Source organism: Anabrus simplex, chromosome 6 (genome assembly GCF_040414725.1).
Source record: "Anabrus simplex isolate iqAnaSimp1 chromosome 6, ASM4041472v1, whole genome shotgun sequence".
Classification (NCBI taxonomy): Eukaryota; Metazoa; Arthropoda; class Insecta; order Orthoptera; family Tettigoniidae; genus Anabrus; species Anabrus simplex.
In genome coordinates, this window is record NC_090270.1 from 131620507 (window position 1) to 131643439 (window position 22933).

General features: G+C 39.0%; 1 protein-coding gene across 1 annotated transcript in view; it reads left to right on the forward strand.

Annotated features, from left to right (window-relative positions):
• The first annotated feature begins 855 nt into the window (after positions 1-855).
• Srp68 (signal recognition particle 68) overlaps positions 856-22933 on the forward strand; it is a 142059-nt gene continuing 119981 nt past the window's right edge. Inside the window, exons 1-2 of the mRNA XM_067149929.2 lie at positions 856-996; positions 1152-1218. Of these exons, the coding sequence (XP_067006030.1) occupies positions 897-996; positions 1152-1218 (167 nt within the window). The 5' untranslated portion in view covers positions 856-896. The remainder of the gene's footprint in view (positions 997-1151; positions 1219-22933) is intronic.

Sequence of the window (22933 nt, forward strand, 5' to 3'; positions counted from 1 at the left end):
TTAAATGAGAAAAAAAGTCAAATCCAACCGTAAGAGTTCAGGCAGGAATGCTAAAGTTAAAAAAGTAAGGCATAAATGAAAGATCAAACTGTTTCACACCAGTCCATTTCACTTCTTGTTTATATGTCTAATTTCAGTCTTTGAATAATAACCTTTTAAATAATTCTTCATTCATTTATCCAGAATTGCTTTAGCAACTTCTAAGTTAATATCTCAATAACACTTTCTTTCTAGACGTAATTTATTTATCCATTTCCGTATATACATTTCCATTGATCTTTGAATTTAGCGCGATTTGTTCAGGGCAAGTCACTAGGAGCGCCACCGTCGAATTGTCTCCCATTTTAGCAAGGCGAAATCCGTAAGTGTCGCGTATTATCTCTACTGTATTTGGTACTACCGAAAGGCTACTACTCCGCTTTCGATGAACCATTCGTTATTCTGGTCTCTCAACAGATACCCATCCGATATGGTTACACCTGCGGTTCGGCTATCTGCATCATTGGGACACGCAAGGCTCCCTACCGGGGCAAGGTCACATGGTTCGCAGAGGACTGAACTACATAATGTATAGAAAGCTACCCTGTGACCTAATGTTATTGACATTTAATTATGCCTCCAATGTTCTAGGAATCTTCTGTTCCGTCTAACAAAATTTCCTTCTTGAGTTTGAGTATGAACGGGGACACACCATTTTCCTAACGACAGTTCCATATCGCTGCATATCCCGAATCCTAAATTTATCTTTATTGTGGATAATAAAAATAACCATAGATTGGACAACCAGCATTGATCATCTTTGACACACGTCGGAAGTGTCATTTATCGAATCCAGGGGGCGTTGATACATCGCACTTAGAATATCCACGTTGGAGTGATTTGTGATTATATTCAATATGGTGGTCCAGGAGGAAGTATCTATTGAAACAAATATTGAAAATTCTGATGAGATCGTGACTACTAAAGTAGAAAATCAACCGGTTTTTACTGTTGAAAGTATCCTTTGTGAATAATTTTTTATTCTATACTAATATTTATAATTTGATTCATAAAACCATATGGTGTTTTTTTGTACCTAACCTTATTTGACACTTACAAGAGGGTTAAATGATTTCTGCTTCTAATGTCATTTTCACTTAACTTGTCGCCAGTTTTGAAAATAATCAAAGAAGCTCAACAGCAACATGGGTTGCGGCATGGTGATTACCAGAGATACAGGTGAGAGCAAAGTAAATTTAAGCTGTGTGTTTTGAATGTTTGGGATAATTTATGAATTATACATAAATATTCTAATGTATTATCGTTGTAGGTCCTCATGGCAACTTCAGCCGTCTTTAGTTTATGGCACCTAGTGACATATTCAACATAGCATTCTAAAAATATACTAAATATATGGAATTGGTCCATGATAGTGCGTCGTTAGGGAACGTTTTATTTTTTTCTTATGGAAGATACTTAGTTTTCAAAGATATTGTTGATTGGTTCGAATATGCTTGAATTAAATGAGAAAGAACTTGGAAATGAGACATAGATAGCTTATCGTCAGTCTTTGCGTACAGAAAAGTGAACACAAACTGCAACCAGCAGAACATGTTGCAGACATTTTACAAATGATTGCTACATAGTAAATCCTGTTGCTTGTAGGAGAGTAGTGAAAGAAGTAAGAGGCTTTTTTTGTTTTGTTTACAGATTTGGCCAGCTATGGATCGCATAGAACTTACGGTTTCTTGGCCTTTTTTCTCTTCTCTTCCGAAAACCTCTTAGTTTTTTCGCTTCTCATCTCTTTCTCCTCTTTGAAAATAATCCATTCGGTGCTCAGTTTTAGTAGTTTCCCTGCAAATGATTTTAGACTGTTGAAATTTCTTCTGATCTCTCCTCTCTTGTGGATTATCTGAAGTGTAATTCCACGTCTTCCACATCCTTCTCAACCTCTCCTACCCACTTGGAGGTGGCCTTTAACACCATGATGTTTTTAAAAATCTTTTTGGTCAGTCATTTGTCATCCATTCTACTAGGTATCCCTAGAATTTCAGCCTTCGTTTCCGCATTGTGTCCAGAATAATAATCGTACGGCCTCGGCTACCGTGTGCAGACATTTCAATTTGACGCCATCTGGCTGTCTGCTAGTCAATTTCGACATTCCGTTTTACTCTAGGCCCGCTAGACGGCAGACCGAGTAAACCGAAACTCTCATGGGCGTCGATGGCTGAGATTTAATGAATTTTGTCGGGTAAACACCAAATGTGTCACCAGAGATCTTTTACATGCCGACATCGTACGACATGGAGTGTCGAATGGACTATTTTCTGCCCTTCAAAAATCCGACTACCTCTGCCGGGTTTGAACCCGCTATCTTGGGATCCGGAGACCGACACTCTACCACTGATACACAGAGGCAGCTTTGTGTCCATGATCTTTTCAGTGTAGAGCTCCTCATTTCTCCTTTTCTTCCAAGTCCTATTTGTAGTTTTTCTGCTCGTGTCGGTAGATTTACTGGCACGTAAAAGAACTCCTGCAGGACAAAATTCCGGCACCTCGGCGTTTCCGAAGACCGTAAAAGTAGTTAGTGGGACGTAAAGCAAGTAGCATTGTGTAGTTTTCTGCAGCCCGAAAATTTTAACACAATGAAATGTGCATTTTCTTCTACTGGGTTTCCACAACTTTATTTTACACATAAAGACCTGACATTAGTGTATGGACCTTTTATATTACTGACAGACACATGAATAATCACACAAACAACTGCACCATGTTTCTGTTTCTCTAAGGAGTTTTCACAAAATTAACCAATTGAACACCTTTTCTTAGTCAGTCATCCACATTACAACGATTATACATTTTCAGTAATTCTTTAAGAAAATTGAAAACACGCTAAACACATTTTGCACACGCAACTTCTACTTTTTGTGCACATTTTCCGCACACTGCTTTGGGGCACTTGCTGAAGACATCGCTAGACCTGTTGCCTTTACACAGACCAACTTGGCACTTCTTTCGCTTTTTATATGGACACGGTCCCACAGCCTTCTCCTCCTCTTGTTGATGTTGCCCTTGTTCATCCCACCTTGTTAGTTCACTTGCCAGCTGGAGGATGACCTCCTTCTGCTTTATCTTCCTACCCGTTTCTTGCTTCTAAATGACCCAAGCATTGATAGCTGTTAGGTCTAGGATATTGTAAAAGACATGCATTGGCCACCTCCGGCATGCAGCCTTGATGGTATATTTACAGGACATTTGGTCGACCACATCTACCCCGTGTTTAGAGCCGTTGTAGAATGTTACAGTTTCTGGCTTCTTTCGCTCTGTGCTGGTTGTTACTTTAGCATGCCGTGTGCTGTGAAGAATTACTTTCTTGTTCTTCTTTCCTTGGTACACTGTTAAGGTGTAATGTGGGTTCCCAGTTTGTTGCAAGATGGTTGTAGAGTACAATTCACACTTGGACTTCTTCACCTCAGTAGGGATTTCCTGACGGATGGGGTTGATTGTTCCCACCAACGAAGTCTTTTTCTCTTGGAACTTCTTAGCAAGTTTGAGTGATGTGAAGAAGCTATCTGTCATCACGTTTTGCCCTTGGTTTAGAAACTGCTCCATGAGGTGAAGTACCATGTACTCTCCCAAAGGCTGCTTATCAGGACGCGCATCGACTTTACCAAGGTATGGAAAGGCATTGCAGATGTAGGCCTATTTTAAGTTCACATCTGCAGCAATCCAGAATTTGAGTCCATACTTGTCGGACTTGTTTGTCATAAATTGTGTAAATCTGCACCTTAGTTTTGCTGGGAAGTAATTGTTCATCGACTGTAATATTTTCACTTGGGCGGTAACAGTGAAGGCAATTTTCCACAATTTTTTTCCAGATTTCGGAAACAAGAGTGAACCTGTTTGCTGGCAGGCAAACAGCTCGGGTTAATTTCTTGTCGAAACGGAGGAATCTGAGAAGCTTTGGAAATTTATCTCTTGATATTTTGTTCTTCATGAATTGCTGTCCACAAGAACGCGACCATAGTTTATCCACAGACACACCTTTTGAACACAGGACACCACGGGTATATGTGATGGCAATCATAGCCTCCAACTCCTTGAGCAACACGGTCCAGTCCGTGTTCTGAAGTTCTTTCTGAGCGTTTGATTCAATGTGTCGTTTTATTAGACGAAGCATCGATTCATTAAAGAGGAGACGAAAGGCACTAATGACAGAGTTGTCAACTCGGTGGTAAGAATATGTTGTGGGACCTCCCTGCTCCCTCAGGATGTTCACTGAAGCCCGCCTTCCAGATAGAGTTCGAATCCAAGACCTCCCACTCGGTTCCATCTCGTGCAACCATCTTCACCGATGAAACACGTAACTAAGACAGACATTTGGGACAAGTTCGGAGGCAGATTAGCACTTTCAACTTCTCCTGCATATAAGTCATCCTCTGTCTTGTTATAATCTTTGTTCTCACTCATCTCGCTTGTCTCGAGCAAAAAAATTGCCATCCGAGTCGGATTCAGACTCAACGTCTGAGTTTTCTAGCATACGAGACACCTCGTCAGCAGAAAGAGGATCGTAGCACGACATGTCTATAAGGACAACACTTTCTATATGGCGAGATGAATACAATAATTCCACTAACTGGAACACTCATCTGACAGTAAGAGCTCAACAGTACTAATGGCCGGGTACATTCTGTTCTCTCTGGAAGGTAGGGATGAAATGCCTTCATAGAGTAATAAGATTAGCATTGAATGTTAGCAAGGTACCGTATTACTGTACTGTATGTCTCTACTGGGTCGGATATGAAGGAAGATGGATCTCCATAGTTAGTTTACACAACCAAATGCCCATGCAGAGTTCAATTTTATCAGAGGAGTTAATGGGATGAAAATGAATGGCGTGTTATATAATAGTAGAGGGTGAAGCCCAGTGGTTTTCACGCCAGGCAAATGCTGGGGCTGTACCTTAATTAAGGCCACGGCCGCTTCCTTCCAACTCCTAGGCCTTTCCAGTGGTGGCACGTAGCCTATTCCTTTACCACCAAGGGGTCTGCTCAAGGCTTAACATCTCCATCCGACAGGTGAATATCAACAGCGCCATATGCCCTCACTCCATTTGAACACTGCTGAGAGGATTAGAATTGAATGCAGGCTTTTGTCACACAGTCTAGTGATCAATTGTATGCCCCCACCTCTCCTGCTCTGCCAGCCAATATTCTGATGGTAAAATTTTTTTGACCAACAAGACTCGATATCAGTCCATGTAGACTTGATGCCTTAACTGACTATTATGGCCACCAGGCGGGCACCTTCTTACTGGATGAAAGCGCTAATTGCACCTATTTATAGCCTAAGCAAGGAAACAGGCTTTCTGTGGTTTTCCATTTTCACACAAGACAAATACTGACACTGCACCTTAATTAAGACCACAGTCGCTTCTTTTCCACTGCTAGCTCTTTCCTATCCCATTGTTGCACTAAAACCTATCTGTGTCAGTATGACGTAAAAAAGAAATCCAACTTGGCACTGCTTACGCAACGTCACAGTATGCTACACAAGGCTGCGAACTTAGGTTCGGCTAGCAACAAAATAATTAGTCTGGATTGGTTAGGTCTGGTTAGTGACACAAAACTATTGGTCTGGATTAGTTAAGTCTGACTACTGAAAAGACCATTGAGCTTGGGGCATTAGTCTCCAGGGTCCACAGGCCACTGAAATCACCTGCGACAGAGATCGGCGCATTCTATGTTCAAGAATGAATAAAACTTCAATTAGTGAAACACAAACTTACCTTAATTATGATGTGATATTAAGAAAATCATAGAATTTCACTCCTTCCATACAACACTTGCACTGGCATGTGTCAGGACACTTTCAAACATAAGACATGGTGCAAGCTCTCCTTGAGACAATAGCAAACTGCTCATCACTTGCAGGCTAATACAGCTGATGGAATCACAGAAAATTGCTGCATTTCGCCTATTTACATAGTTTGTTTTCATTTTCCTATATAAGTAAGAATGCTCCTACGGGCTGGTTGGTGGATCCCTGGCAATTATAAAGGAAGGATCTCTCCTATCTGCTACTTTATATATGGTTTCATGCCAGTTTTACATACTTTCCTCATTACTAAACATTCACCCACTGTTAGCTAAGTGTTAACAGATCTGAAATGGAGTAATCGTATTAACAGGATTGTAAATAAAGGTTTCAGATCTCTTCATATGGTTATGAGGATATTTAGGGGTTGTAGTAACAGTGTGAAGGAGAGAGTTAAGCCCCACTGGAGTAACCTTTCCAAAATCCGGATTGCCTTCTACTATCAAACCAGTTAGTTTGCATACGTGTCTAATATAGTCATAAGTTATAATTTTCATAGTGGTGCGTATTGAAATGTATATTGAATAGGTTAAACTCTTTCTTCATTTGAATTGTGTCTAATATAATCAGAAAGAAAGCTTTCCCATAGCTCACATGCAACACATATCAAGCTGACTGGCCTTTAATTTATCCTCTTTATCACCCTTACCTTTGTATACAGGGTATAGCAACCAGTGCTCATTACTAGGATGTTCATTAACTTTCGAACATGCATTCAGTACAAAGAACTAGGTAAAACTCTCCGACTTTGGGTTTCAATTAATTGTTATGATGAATAGTGAGTAATACCGCCATCAAAACTATTTAAGTGAATTCATGAGGAATGTCAAATATTAGTCTCCATTTCAGTATATTTACTAACCGCTCCTAAAACTGAACACACTGAAAGGAGGCCAATGATTTGGCGTTCCAAATTAATTTTCCATCATATTTTTTATGACTGCTGCACTAAGCATTACTTATGACTTTCATTCACAGGTCGCCTACGGGCGTCAAATCGAAAGACCTGCACCTGGCGAGCCGAACATGTTCTCGGACAATCCCGGCACTAAAAGACATACGCCATTTCGTTTTATGACTTTGATTGGTTTCCTTCCACTGTCCAAAAGTCTTACTGTAGTAATAATAATAATATTAATACTTACAGGAGATAAAAGCCAACATCATCCACTTTTCTCAATGATGCCAGAAGATCCATTCTGCATGAGCAAGATGTCCAACATACACTTAGGAGAAATTTATAAGTGAAACAGTTAAGAGTGATAGAGGAGAGTGTGTGGAATTCAGTGCTGCTGATGGCTCAGAAGTAATGAATGATGAACTGCTGCATCTCTAGCTTGAACTCCTAATAATAAAGCACCAGGACCGATCAAATCCTAGCTGAAGTTTTAAAACTGATAACAGAAGACAATATTGATCAGATCATCAAGCGCTGTAACACAGGAGTGAACATAAACTGATGTCTACATGCCCTGGGTATCCTAATTATTTCTGCGGGTCCCTAAGATTCCAGTAACACAGGCGACAGAATTTAAAAAAAAAAAAAGAAATGCCAAAAAATTTACATTCTACTATTAATGTTTAAATTTTTAAGCTTCTTGTTACCTTGTGATGTCTGTTATAGATGAGCCATGGTAACTGTGCAACTCTTGGTGGTGGTTGTGCGAGGGAGACAGCTGTCGGAAGAAAGAGAGAGAGAGATTCTGTGCATGCGTGGAATAGCCAATCGCCTCTGATACAATCTTTTCTACTTCGGTGTGTCTCTAAGTGATCACTCTGGTTGTCTCTGTCCTATCGAAGCGGAACTCTTATCCCAGAATGAACCACTGCTTATTGACAGGCAAGCTTCGTTAAAGCAACTTGTTCATCCTGCTTTACTAATTAACAGGGAACGGATTTCTGTGTAAATACATATCTATTTAGGATACTAAAATTAATCGTATTTTGCTTTATTTTTACGAATCATGATGTGTAGAGTTGAAAATTGCTGTTTTTATGTTTCATATTTTTCCAAATTTTGGAGTTTAGCACATATGTTCCACATTCTTAGTCATTAAAATTTTGGGTAAAAAAAAAAAAAATTAATAGCTCTCGCAATAATGGAGAAACAAATTAACAATTTATATTTAAACATTTAATATTTTTGCTTCTTGTACAGCTCAACAATCGACTGTGTACCAGTGGTTTCCCAATTATTTTGTTATTCAGGCATTCCCTTTCATTGCTTTTTGGGACTCTTGTTAAGAACATTCTGCATGCCATAAACTCTGAGGACCCAGCCTCAACTAAAGCTGCAAAAACAGTTGTTTGTGACACAAGTGTGAGGAATGACTTGTTACATTCAGTATAATATTTCATGCTTCACAAAAGCACTCAGAAGGCTTCAAAACTTGCCTCTTGTCATTTTCTGGAAGTTTCAAAATTTTGAATACGGTAATATTGTGGAACAATTGACTAGGTAGCAGGTAGGGACACTCTTCAGAGGCAACTATGCCTGTGAAAGTACAGAGTACACTGATCCAGTGTGTATTATCTCCTAAGGGTCCCAATTCAGGGTTACGAGTGAAGACCTCAACGGAATCTGCAATGGAGAAGATGAACTATGAAACAGTGGAGATTGAGGAAGAGGCAGTCCAATACTCAGGGAATAGTATGAGTACACTATTCATCAGCAGCTTTGTTTCCCATGCTCTGCAGCTGCAAGGGACGGCCTGAATAGTTGCTGGCAGGAACTCTTAAAATGCCTTTGGTTGTGGCGACACCATTGTAACAACAGCAGCCTAAAAATTATTGATGGTATACCATCAACACCCTGACCTGGCAGGAGCTGGACAAGGGAAAATGAAATTGATGGTGACTATGTAACAATTGAATCGTGATAGAGGTAAAGTTGCAGATATAGCAAAAATTAAAATAGGGGCCGATGACCTTAGATGTTAGGCCCCTTTAAACAACAAGCATCATTATCATCAAAAATGAAGTTGGACACTGTACTTTCAAAGAACCCTTGATATGAAGAAATCGGAAAGGTTGCTGCAATGTCTTGTGGAGATTTAAGTGCGCAGTTAACACTGGACTTAACCGCAGCAGACATTGTGAAATTCAGATATGCCCTCATTACCTCTTCTGATGTTTTATGCTGTTACAGTCAATATAAATCTGTCCTAACAGAAAACAGATCTTTCTCAACACTTAAATGAACATTTTGTAATCCATTGTTTTGATAACGGAATAAAAGTTCTTCAAAGTTTGTGTTAAAATAAGTGCAGTATTATGTTTCATGTAGGCCTGTTTTATATAGCTTCATTGAATTTTTAATATTTAATAGAAATATAATTTTAAGTCCATATGTAAGCCCATATTTCAATATAAATAATAATATCTGTGTAAGTATTTGATTAATTATTAGTACATATAAATCCATTCCCTGCTGATTAATATAAATATACGGTTGATTTGTAGCCAAAAGAAAAATAGGTGGGCTGTATTTACATAACCGGAACAACATTAAATACACCTATCTATAGCCAACCTGGACAAACTAAGAACTTCTTTTCTTCTGTGCAATAAGTGATAGTGTTAGAAGTAGTCATTTAGTGAAGGTAAATAGATTTAGTGACTCTGATATTAGTTATATTTAAGACTATTACCTGTGAAATCAAAAGTTAAAAACAAGAAGCTGCATGCACAAGCAAGAGGAGATAATTTTTAAAATGACGGAAGTTCATGGAAAAAGAAGCCACAAAGGGAATCTTTATACCACTGCAGTCAACTGTAGCAAGAATTTCAGAAGCAATGGGAGTGTCGTAAGTGCCTTGTCAGTAAACTTAAGCATTGAAGACATTGATGTTGAAAATAAAGGGGGCTTGCTTCAATATTGTGGACAAAAAGCAGCATTGTGCAAAACCAGTAACAGGAATCAAATTTGATGCATCTGCTGCATCCATCATTTCCATAAAACAGGAAAAGTTCTTGCGGTTGCTCCTAAATGAACTGTCCAAAACAATAGACTTTTGCGGGAAGAAATCTAGCTTAAAAACTATTTTGAAAACTTTCTGTTCAGGTGGAAAAGGACAGGAAGCAACAGGAAGATGGTAATAGAGGGTAAAGACATCAGACACAGACACATAACCTATGTAAGGGCCAGTAAACAATATGGAGCTCAAAACAAATCTATCGTGTATGTTGACGACGCGTTCTGCCATTTCATGTCAAGTAAATTGTGGGCTGATGACAGCAATAAAGGATAATTAGCTCCTGTGTCTCATGGACGTCTCATCATAATGCACGCTGTTGGGAAAAAATGGATTTGTTCCAAATGCACTACTTGTGTGGAAGTCCACCCAATCTACAGAGGATTATCACCACCAGATGAACAGAGAAAACTACAAGAAGTGGGTAAAAAATAAACTAATCCTCAATTTGCCAGCAAATTCTGTTGTGTTAGACAATGCATCTTATCACAACTTTGTCTTGAACAAAGCACCTTCTTCAAATGCAAAGAAAGCAGATATGATGGAATGGCTGACTTAACACAGAATTCCTTTCCACCACAGTATGTTCAAACCTGAACTGTATAATCTTATTAAACTGCATAAACCAAAAGTTGTAAGGTTCAGTGTCAATGAGATATTTAGATATTATGTAACACTAAAACTAACAGACTGATTTTTGTAAGTTTATGTATGAAAAACTTTCTTACTTTCAGATTGTCAAATAAGTACAATTTTCCCCTTATGTTTGGTTATTCACAGACTGTGTTAGAGTAAGGTCAGTTTTTGGCCAGTTCTAATGTAATGGTAAGGACAGACCCGTCTGGTTGGGGATGGTAGAAAAATACCCACGGTATCCCCTACCTGTCGTAAGAGGCAATTAAAAGGAGCCATGGACTCTCGTGGATTGGCTACCATGGGGCCTTAGCTGAGTCTTGGCATTGCTTCTACTTGTGCCAAGCTCCTCACTTTCATCTATCCTATCCGACCTCCCTTGGTCAACTCTGGTTCTTTTCCGACCCCGGCGGTGTTACGTATGGAGGTTTAGGGAGTCTTTCATTTTCGCGCCTTTTGTGGCCCATGTCTTTCTTTGGTCAGTACCTTCATTTTTCAGAGTGTTGTATCCTGTCCTTGTTTTCCCTCTAATTAATGTTAATAGAGGATGGTAATCCAGTGTACTTCCTCTTAAAACAATCACCACCATGTTTGATTCAGTATAGTGTTTTGTTACTACCATATTTATTGTTAATTCGTTCATTAATGAAATCATATTTCTTATTAAAATATTCCAAATTACGTCTGTCACTCTTAACTCACCTTCCGGTATAACTCAGTCATTGGTGTAGGACAGTTAGGAATGGAATATGCGGAGAGGCTAAGCAGGAAAGTCAGCAAACAGACTGTCAGCTCTGACGTGTACCGGCTCGCTGAAATCTTAACCGATGTTTTTACGATCAGTCTTAGCGGAGGCCTGTGACGTCATGTGGTTACACAGATACCTTGGCCGTATTTTACATTGTTATTATTCCACAAGTTAGATCTGAACCTTTGTGTGATCACTGATCAGGTACATTATATCATATTTCCTGCCAGGAATCTTGTTTGAGCACTTACTGGAACAAGTGAACAGGTGACAGTATGTCGTTAGTATACACTTGTACCGGGCGAGTTGGCCGTGCGCGTAGAGGCGCGTGGCTGTGAGCTTGCATCCGGGAGATAGTAGGTTCGAATCCCACTATCGGCAGCCCTGAAGATGGTTTTCCGTGGTTTCCCATTTTCACACCAGGCAAATGCTGGGGCTGTACCTTAATTAAGGCCACGGCCGCTTCCATCCTCTTCCTAGGCCTTTCCTATCCCATCGTCGCCATAAGACCTATCTGTGTCGGTGCGACGTAAAGCCCCTAGCAAGAAGAAGTATACACTTGTCTGCTGTCTCTCATTTGCACATTTTGTTTAAGAAATTACATCATTTCAGTAACCAGTGGTATGCCACATCAAACATTTTGTCCATCTTTGGGCAAAGATGGGAGATTTCTGCTGAATTAGAATAAATTGACTGTAGTAGCGCGTGAAAAATAAATGTGACATGATGTTCCTCGTATTGGTGTTTTCAATAAACCAGGTAGAAGTAGACTGCTATCTGTTGGCACAAAATTAATTTCATACAAAGGCGGGTCCAGTGTTCTCCACAGAAATGTTTGTCAGCCAGGAGGTAAGAATGAGTAGCCAGGTACAATATGAATATGATAAAATTTCAATTTGTTCCCTTCAGGGCAATAATAATAATAATAATCATCATCATCATATGGACTCCGCTACCATGTGCAAGCACTTTAATTTGATGCCATTTGGTATCGTGGTTATAAATTTCAACTTTGTTTTACTCTAGACCTACTAGACGGCAGAGTAAACCGAATCTCTCATGGGCATCTATGACTAAGTTTTAGTGAATTTTTGGGGTAAACACCAAATGTGTTACCAGAGATCTTTCACATACCGACATCGTACGACATGTGATGTTGAATGGAATGTGTTCCACCCTTCAAAAATCTGACCGCATCTGCTGGTTTTGAACCTGGTATCTTGGAATCTGGAGGCCGACACTCTACCACTGATCAGTAGAGGGCATTAACAATATCAGACAGCTAAATATTTACTGCAAAATTGAACTATTTTAGTGTTATCACGAACAAGACATAACAGAGTATTTTGAACTTCTGGTGTTCTACTACTCGTTCATAATCATGAAACACTGGGCTTACCACTCTGTAGCTGTAGAGTGCCATACAGGTTTGTGATGTGCGGAATGAAGTGTTCGGATGCGATTCCAGACACAATTTGCGCACGACACTGTGTGAGTCAAGCTAAACATTTAAACTCTGGTGTAATTGATGAAAGTATGCTGACAATAATGAAGATTTATCTTTAAAATAAGCAGTTTTACAGTATTTACATTTTTATTTGGAGCACCCAATGACTGAAATATATATTAATATTATGTAATTTAAACATCTAGGTTATGATTGTCGGGCGGTCTGTAGAAACAGCAGGGCGGTGTGTCCATTATAAAGGTCCTAGGGAGAACACTGGGGTCTGTGCTGCAGTGAGAGTGAGAGGGGAGCAACAATCACTTCGATGGTTGCTACGGAAGTGATCTTGTCAGCTCGTTGTAATTGTAGCTGTACTGCTGGTTAAGATCTCAAGTTAACAGCACAGTAAGTTACCCCATCCTATACCTTCCTCCCCTTCTGAGCTTACGGCTGCATACAGGTTTGTGCCATTAGATAGTAATCTACCTTCACACAAATCAATGAACAGATGGAAAGTATTCAAGTTACCCCATTCAAAAGTATTTCACCAGTAATGCAAGGTAGGCTTAACAAAGGGTGAAAGAAACTTCAGGCGTAGAGAGGTGCAAGAGACTTGGTTCAATAAAATTCAATAAAATTGGAAAAAAATGTACACTTTCAAAACTGATTTATCAAGAAATCACGCTGGCCTCGCTATAGCAGTAACTGAGGTAAGAAAAGTGGGCCTATAGATTGTTTCGCAAGCTTATGCTTACTTGCACCCCTGCTTTAACACAACATACAATAAGGAGAAATCCTAAGTAACTAGCTGGAATAATCATTCATTTCTGTACTGACGAAATCACACCCAAGGAAATGTAGTGATTACTGCCTCTTTAGGTCTAAAGAGCCACTTGCTGAAGATATCTCTGTGTTTTCTACATGCAAGCATATGATCAAATTGTGAAATGGATATGGAGACGACCAAGTGGGGTTCAGAAATGGCTTTGATACCCAAGAGGCATTGATCAGTGTCAGTGTTCTTCAAAGAAGCCAAGAATGACTCAGACATATGTCATATTTAACCGTTGCTTCTTAGCCTGCTACTTTCCTGCCGACTGGAAAATTGCTAACATAACTCCTGTTTTTAAAAGTAGAAATAGGTCTGATGTCAAGAACTATCGTCCGATTTCTATATTACCCACCCTGTCTCATCTGTGAAAAGATTTTCCACCAGCGTCTTCTTTCTTTTACACTTCCTTATATATCGTCCCAGCAGCATGGTTTTCTTCCTGGTAGCTCCTGCTTAACTAATCTGGCTGTTCTTCTCCATCATGCAACATCTGCTGGTGTGCTACATTGATATTGCAAATACTTTTGATACACCTCTTTCCTATAAACTCTCAGAACGTTTTAATATCCAAGGTCACTCCCTAACTCTCCTGCAGAACTTCCTCAATACCAGAACTCAGCATGTGGTTCTTTATGGTTCAGTTCCATTCTTGTTATGGTACATTCTGGCGTCCCACAGGACAGTGTCCTAGGTCCGCTCCTTTTTGTCTTATTTATTGACGATCTCATTAATACTCTATCCTCCATTTCCTGTGAAATTCTACTATTTGCAGATGGCTGTAAAATATTCTTTATCAGACGTAAGCTCCTTACAGAGTGGGCTTAACTCGCTCTCTGAATGGTGCTCCACATGGCATCTTAAGCCTAATCCTACCAAGTGTTTCTCTTTTGCGATCACGCTTCGTACATCCCCTGTTCTTAGTAAATACTCCCTCCTTGGTAACCCGTTCCCAACTCTAACAGAACAAAATGACTTAGGAGTGTTGTTTGGCTGTAAATTGTTATTTGTCCCCCATATACAAAAGATAACCTCATGAGCAATGTCACTTCTTGGTTTGTTGTATAGATTTTCTGACATCACCGATATCCACGCCCTCCGAGCCTGCTATGTATCTTGCATCCTACCGATCATTGAATTCACGCCTCCCATTTAGTCTACCTCTTCACCCACTAATCTGAATCGCATTGACCGCGTGCAGTCATTCTTCTGTGCCATTATTAGAGCCAGAGTATCTGATTGTCGAAACTTGAGCAGTAATCAGATACTGGATAAGTTAAACCTTCTCCCGTTATCTAGTCGCAGGAAAGTATCCGACCTTAGATTCCTAAATAACGCTGTTAACAGTTTATTTCGTTCTCCTGAACCTGCATCTTTCTTTTCCTTACATGTTCCAGCTTGCAAAACCAGGATTAATCTTCCCCTTCATATTCTGTATTCCCGCCTCTCATTCAAAGAAGTTTATTTATCCGCATACCAACCCTCCTTAACTCTATATTCTGAGAGGAACTTGGATGATTTTTCTTCGTATGCCTACTTTAATCGATTCTTCCTTAACCTAGTTCATTTTCTTCATTTCCTTTTTTCTCTTCTCATTGCTGTCCCCTTTTTTGTACATAATGAAATATTTATTTTTTACTGTACTATACCATTACTTATGTGTTATAGCTGTATTTATCTTACTGTGCCCAGCTATAAGTTCTCTTCATTTTACGTTCAATCTTCTTTTTGCCTAGTTTCTTTTGCCTTCATGTTTTGTTGTTAATTCTTGTGTCTCTACAGTTATTTTGTTAGTTTTTAATTTTTTCCTCTATTTTTATCATTAGATGTTTTTTCCTCATTGTTCTTCCACTTATTTTTTTGTTTGCATTGTGCTACTCCATTGTAAATATATTTTTCATTGCGGAACTTCGTAATTTGGCTTCTCACTGTTTGGTTTCCCAAATAAATTTGCATGTTTCATTTACTATGAGAAGGCTTTCGACAGAGTCAAACACTCATCGAGATCCTCCAGCAGAAATGGTTAGTCCTAAAAGATATCTGCATCATACAAAATGTTTACTGGCACCAGATAGTCACAGTCAAAACTGGATGAACAAGAACTTCACAGATATCAAAACAGGTTGCATACTATAACCACTCCTATGGTCGCCTGACGGGAAGTCACGTTGATGCGGAGTAAAGGGTGCAAGGGTAAGCATGCACATGCGCCTATCTCAAGTCTCAAGGGCTGACAATAAACATCTGTTCTGACTGCATTGATTTTGCGAATTGAGGTGCTATTATGAAGTTTGAGTGGTAATGCAACTGTGCCTTAGTTACACGTACTGTATGGCTGCATGATGAAGAGTTTGATAATATCCATTGATTCAGAGCGCTTGCATTGTCTGTCACGACTGATGTTTGTAGCTAAGACTGTAGTATCTGTTACTCGTGCCATACTTACAAACTGCAACAACTTCTAGTCAAGCACAGATAGTATTCAACCTCAGTGCTAATCATATAGGTGTGAAAATAAATGGAGTCGTCGTAAACAATATTAGATATCCAGATAATACCTTAATTATATGTGACTGAGCTCGATAGCTGCAGTCGCTTAAGTGCGGCCAGTATCCAGTATTCGGGATATAGTAGGTTCGAACCCCACTGTCGGCAGCCCTGAAAATGGTTTACCGTGGTTTCCCATTTTCACACCAGGCAAATGCTGGGGCTGTACCTTAATTAAGGCCACGGCCGCTTCCTTCCCACTCCTAGCCCTTTCCTGCCCCATCGTCACCATAAGACCTATCTGTATCAGTGCGACGTGAAACAACTAGCAAAAAAAAAAAAAAAAAAAAAAAAAAAAATTGTGTCATCATTGAAGGTCCTCAAAAACTGTTCAGTAGCATTCATCTCAGTGGAATAAGATAGGGTCTAAACGCCAATACCACAAAAAACTAAGTTCATAGTATTTACCATAAGCAACCATGAAGGTGCCTCCAATTTATTAAATTATCAAAATATAAGAATGAGTAAGTCAGTTCCTTGGGAGCACCATAACAGACAATCTGGACCCTGAGAAGACATCAGGTGCCGTTTTGAATTTTCTAGATTCTCTTTCCAAAAATGAATTTTTTTTGTGTGTGTGTTTTTTTTTTTTTTCCTTCATCAAACTCGGCCAAAACCTGTTAAAATGTTATGTCTGGTCAGTGGTGCTTTATGAAGTAGAGACCTGGATTGTCGAAGCTTCCTCCATGAACAGATTGGAGGCCTTTGAAATGTGGTTACATAGGAAAATGCTCAGAATTCCCTGGACAGATCTTGTCGTATGTACACCATCCTACACATAACCTAACTGTGGTAAAACCTTCAATTATTATGTTTAATGTATTTTAATTATCTTTTATTAAATGCTAAGTACAACTATACCCTGTAAATATGTATTGTCCATTTGGATAACCTCAAATACATATTGTGAATAGCTTAACCTCAAAATCTGTGTTGTCGAAAACTGTAGAAAATTCTATGATATTCATATATTGGGTATAATCCACTATCATTCTGATACATGATATGATATTCATATATTGGGTATAATCCACTATCATTCTGATACATATGGAGGTTTCTGGAAACTTACTGTAATTATTTAATACTCAGACACATGTAGAAACATTAGGAATTTTGTAGATTCTGTCATTATGGTTTGTGTATATGTAATGGAATATTTGAGTCTGATCTATTTCAATCGAGAGGCCGGTCAGTCGATTGTTCCTTGTATGTTCGGATGTGTTCAATTGAGTGTGTTGCAAGAACATTTCCAGAAGTTAATATTTCTAGACTGTTTGTTGAACAGTATATAAATACATATGTAGAGATGACAGACCGAGAGGGAAAGACAGTGCAGTAAGAGAATATAAAGTGTGGGTTTGAGTGTCACAGAGAGCTGAGGAGTTGTTTGATATCTGTACTGTCAGAATCGACTGTGTGATGGTGAAGTGAGATAACTTGATATCTGTACTTGACAGAATTGACAGTAAATTGCTTCGTACAATTGTGTGTAACTGTGTGTTGTTAAGGAATAGATGTAGTGGCAATAAAGTAGTTTTATGTAAGGAAGAGAACGTATCTTGTGTGGTATTTATTTACACCAAAATAAAATCGCATTGAGAACAATAAATTAGCGACCGTGACAGGATTCTTGGACGATATTTGACTGAAAAATGAAGATTGAGTAGGTGACCGTGGCGATTCTACATAAAGTGCTGGCATCCCGAGGTTTGCCTATGGTGGGAAGCAAAGTGATATTACAAGCGAGACTGCGTCAGGATTTGTTAGACGACGAGGAGGACCCAGATAGTTTCGACTTCTAAGACACCTCAGAGGAAGAAGCTAACGACAAGGTAAGAACTATGTTCGAACAATTAACTTCATTGATTTAGGCCCAGTCCGGTAAACTCAAGAGAAAAATCGAGGCCCAGTCGACGCAGTCCGAAAAAACTGTGCTCCAGTCTCGAGTGATAAAGGAACAGATCAATTCTTTAGACACAAATTTCAAAGAAAGTATTTCAAAAATGAATAGTAAGATAACCAGCTTTGAATCATGCATACACATATATAAAGTAATAAATGATATGAACACTTTAGAAAATAAAGGTAGGAAAAGTTTGGAAAAATTGAGTGAAAATCCAACAATTTTAAAACTAGGGTAGACCAGAGATTTACAGAGTTTGAGTAAAAGGTAAATAGTAAAATTTTAACCATAGAAAAGAAAACTTTTGTTGGCAGTAACCATGTCGGGTTTTTTTTTTTTTTTTTTGGTCACTTTACGTCACACCAACACAGGTCTTATGGCAACGATGGGCTAGCTTAGGGCTGGGAGTGGGAAGGAAGCGGCCGTGGCCTTAATTAAGGTACAGCCCCAGCATTTGCTTGGTGTGAAAGTGGGAAAACTGTCTTCAGGGCTGCCGACAGTGGGGTTTGAACCCACTGTCTCCCAAATACTGGATACTGGTCGCATTTGAGCGACTGCAGCTATCGAGTTCGGTGATCTCGCCTTTGGGATACCTGTTAACTCCAGACTAATTAAAGGCAACCTACCGGAATTTCATGATAGGCTTGAGGAGTTTCCTAATACTTTCTGAAAACATCGGAGTCCCTACTTTGTAGGACAAATATACCAACAGAAATATACTTACAGATTGTCAGTCAACAACTAAAGGGGTCAGCAGAGGCTTGGTGGCAGACTATTAAAGAGCTCAGTCTCGACTGGGAAGAATTCAAGAAAGAATTTGTCCAGAGGTTAGATTCAGAGGCTGTTCAAAATTCTGTCCAGAAAATGTCCGTAACTGAGACACAACCTAGTGGAATGAGAGTGGGAGCTCTCGTAATTAAAAAAACTCCAACTCTTTAAGAGAGTCGATGAGTGAAAAGACATTGACATGAGTGTCCCTTATATAATTGAACTGTTACGTGATAAGGTTCGATCATTTGTCAAGGTGACACAGCCAAAAACATTTGAAGAGCTCCTTCACATCGTAGCAAAACTAGACAAAGAGGAAAGTTACAGATGTGGGTGAACCAGGCATTTAAAAGACTGCTGCCTGGAAAACTAGATTGGAGCTGTTTGAGTCTGGGCAAGGATGGTTTCTGAAAGTATGAAGCTCCAGGCAAATTACACTTGGCTAAAAAGTAAACATTGGTCAAATCTATAGCAAGGATGGACTTACTCCAACCCACCTAGCCATTAATTTGATATTTAATGACAAACCTTTCATTGCTCTACTTGACACTCAAGCTTCACACTCATTTGTGAATGTGGCACAATTCATAAAAGTTGTTCATCCTGATTAGACTGCGATTGTCAAGGGGGCAGCCCATGGCATAAATTACAAGTATGAGGGCTATACCTTTCTCCGAGCCAAATGCTCGAACGAAGTAATTGATATACTGGTGAAAGTCGTCAAGAATTTGAAACCGGATATAATCTTAGGACATGATTTTCTAACGAAAAATGGGGTAGTGATAATGTTTAACATTATGTTCAGTATATATTAATGATCTTTTATTAAGTCTGGCTCCATGACTAAATGGTTAGCGTGCTGGTCTTTTGTCACAGGGGTCCCGGGTTCGATTCCAGACCCTGGCGGGAATTTTAACCATAATTGGTTAATTTCTCTGGCATGGAGAATGGGTGTATGTATCATCTTCATCATCATTTTATCCTGATCATGACGCATGTTCTTACGATTTTCATCCATGACTATGATGAATAGTAAGGGGGATAGTACACTTCCCTATCGGAGACGTTTCGAATTGAAACCATTTTGTTTTTCTTATACTAGTCTTCACGCTACTAACACAGTTTTTGTACATAGCTTTCATCATTTGTACTTCCGCTATGTTCACTTGTTTTTTCTGTAATGTGTTCCATACCAACTGTCTGGGCACACTGTCATAAGCTTTCTTAATGTCAATAAATGTCATCACTATGTCTTTTCCACACTCCCATCTTTTATGCATCATACGTCTTAATGTAAAGACCAGGTTTTTCCTAAAACCATCTAAAACCATACTATTCTTCTATTTCTCCTATCTTCCTCCTCAATCTTCCTTCCAATACTCTCTCAAATATCTTAGCTACATGGACAATAAGGGTGATCCCTCTGTAGTTACTACATTCCTTTTTATCACCTTTTGTAAGTATCGGGATAATTAAACCCTTTTCCCACTCTTCTAGGATCTCTGTCTTCCTCCAGATTATTCTAAATAATCTATACAGCCATTGTAGCCCTATTGGTCCTGCTGCTTTTATCATTTCCTTAGTTACCTCATCTGCTCCTGGTGCTTTACCACTCTTCATCTTTTGTATGGCTTCCTCTACTTCTAACATTAATATCTCCTTTTCTTGTTCTTCTTCCTTCCCTGTTGTTTCTTCTTGCTTCTTCTCATCTACCAGTTCACTGTATTTAATACTTAGTAATTCTGAGAAGTATTCTTCCCATCTTTTCAGTATGTCATCTCTTTGCGTCAATATCTGGCCTGTTTCAGTTTTTACTAATTTTGTTTCTTCCCTATTTCGTAAAGTATTCGTCACCAAACCACACAAAACCTTTTTACTTCCCTTTATATCCTCCTGTAAAGTTTCTGTGAAACTTTCCCAGCTCTTCAGTTTCTCTTCTTGTACTGTTTTCTTACCTACCTTTTTGGCTTCTTTATATTTCTGCCAATTCTCTGTACTATTGCTGCCTATCCACTTCCTCCAAGCCATTTGTTTCTCTTTAACTACTTCCTTTACCCTGCTGTTCCACCAAGGAGTCTCCTTTTCCTTTTTCCTCTCTGATAGTCTTTCACAGGTGTTTACTGCACACTTTACAAATCCATTTCTGAAACATGTCCATTTCTCTTTCACACTGTTCACATCATCTTTGGGTTTCTTTCTTCAGATTCTCTTGAAACTTTTTCCTTATTTCTTTCTCTTTTTAACTTCCATCCCTTTATATTTCTTTCCCTTTTTTTCTATTAACTTCGTTATTTTACCAAGTCTTAATTTGGCTACCACCACTTTATGGTCTTCTTCGAAATCTGCTCTTGGCATTGCAATCACATCTTCCAGTTGTCTACATTTCTCCTTCTCCACCGGAAGAAGACCTATCATTGTCTTTGTCTTTCTATCTTCCCAACCATATCTAGTTACTTTTTGTGAATTCTTTTTTCTATACCATGTATTGCCAATAACTAATCCATTCCTTCTACAAACATCTATTATCAAATCATCTTCTTCATCTTGGTTTACATAACTATAGGGGCCAGTTATCTCTTTTCCCTGTCTGTTCCAACATGTGCATTCATGTCTCCCATTATTTCAACCTGTTTGTCTTCAGTACAACTTTCCAGCTCTTCTAGAAACTCTTCTAAACATTCATCTGCATTCCCTGATTAGGGTGCATAAAACTGTATAAAATCCTTGATTCCACTCTCAAGTCTAACTTTAATTATCCTGTCACTGATCTGGTCAATTTTGTCCACGTATTGTGCTAGGTCTGCTCTCAACATAAAACCAATACCATTTGTTGCCATCTTTCCTCCACTCCAATATAATCTATATCCTTTCTTCAATTCTGTTTGATCTTTCCCCTTCCATTTTGTCTCTCTTATTCCCATCATTGCTATGTCTTTCTTCTCCATATACTCTATCAGTTCTTCTACCTTGCCATTCGAAGTCATGACATTGATGATACCGATTCTTGTGATGTCTGGTAGCCCACTTCTCACATTTCCCCCAAAGCACCGGGAACTGCGCGCTACTTCAAGGTGATGCCCTAGCATTTTCCGAGGCTTCGATTCAGTCGTTCTCATTTTATAGGCTGTTCGTACGATGGGTGCGCCAGTCCCAAAAGCATTTTATTACCTTCTGCCAGGTTCAAATTAGGCCGCCCCTGACATGGAGTCAAGACGCCTTTCGTAGCCGCTCCTCTGGAGTACAGGCGCTACAGGTTTGTCCCTTCCGCCATCTCCACTGTACTGAAGTCCACATTCTTCGCCATAGATGCTGTTGACGTCTTCACTTGTAACTCTGAGCTGGGACCCATACCAGATGTTACACACTGGGTCAGTGTGCTCTGGGACTCTCATAGGCAGACGCGCCACTCCCTAGGTAAGGCTGCCTCTGAGGAGGGTCCCTACCTGCTACCTGTTTTAAACAGCTGATAATAACTATGAGATGTTATACTTCTTGCATTAACGTATCCACAAATATGTACATGAAATGCTGTCAGTTGGTACAGTTATTTATTCACATCTATTTACAAATTAACACACACATAACCGTAATCATAATATCACAAGCAAAACACTTCTTTCCAAGAACATCAACAAAGCTGCCATTCTAGGCAACTGCCGATCACTTCAATATGGAGACTGCAACCACTGCATGTCAATACGAGGTCAGAAGTATATTCTTGTTACACCATAACTCTACTGAACAATAACTCGTCATTACCTTCAAGACCATCTCCTTATATACATGCCTGGCCAGGCTTCTAGAAAGCTACGTTACAAAAAAATACCTTCTTGAAAATTCCAGAGTGCTTAACAACTTTGTTGTAATGTACAGAATATTCTACCATGATCTAGTGCCATTCTGGAAGTTACATTGTGTTTCAAAGTACCGTGGTGGATTACAAATTATATTTACAGGTAAGAATAAATTATATTAATTTATGGATATTTAAATTAACTGAACTCATAAAAATATTTATGTACAGCACGTTTCATGACATAACCTCACAAACAACGCAATCGTATCGTAATAATAATACAAATACTAACTGGATGTAACACTTCATAACTGTACATTACAATTAATAATAATAATAATCATAAGCATAAAATAATAATAATAATTTGAGCTCGATATTTTGCATTAATTTCCCATGGGTGAGAGAATATTGTTTTCAAGTTATATC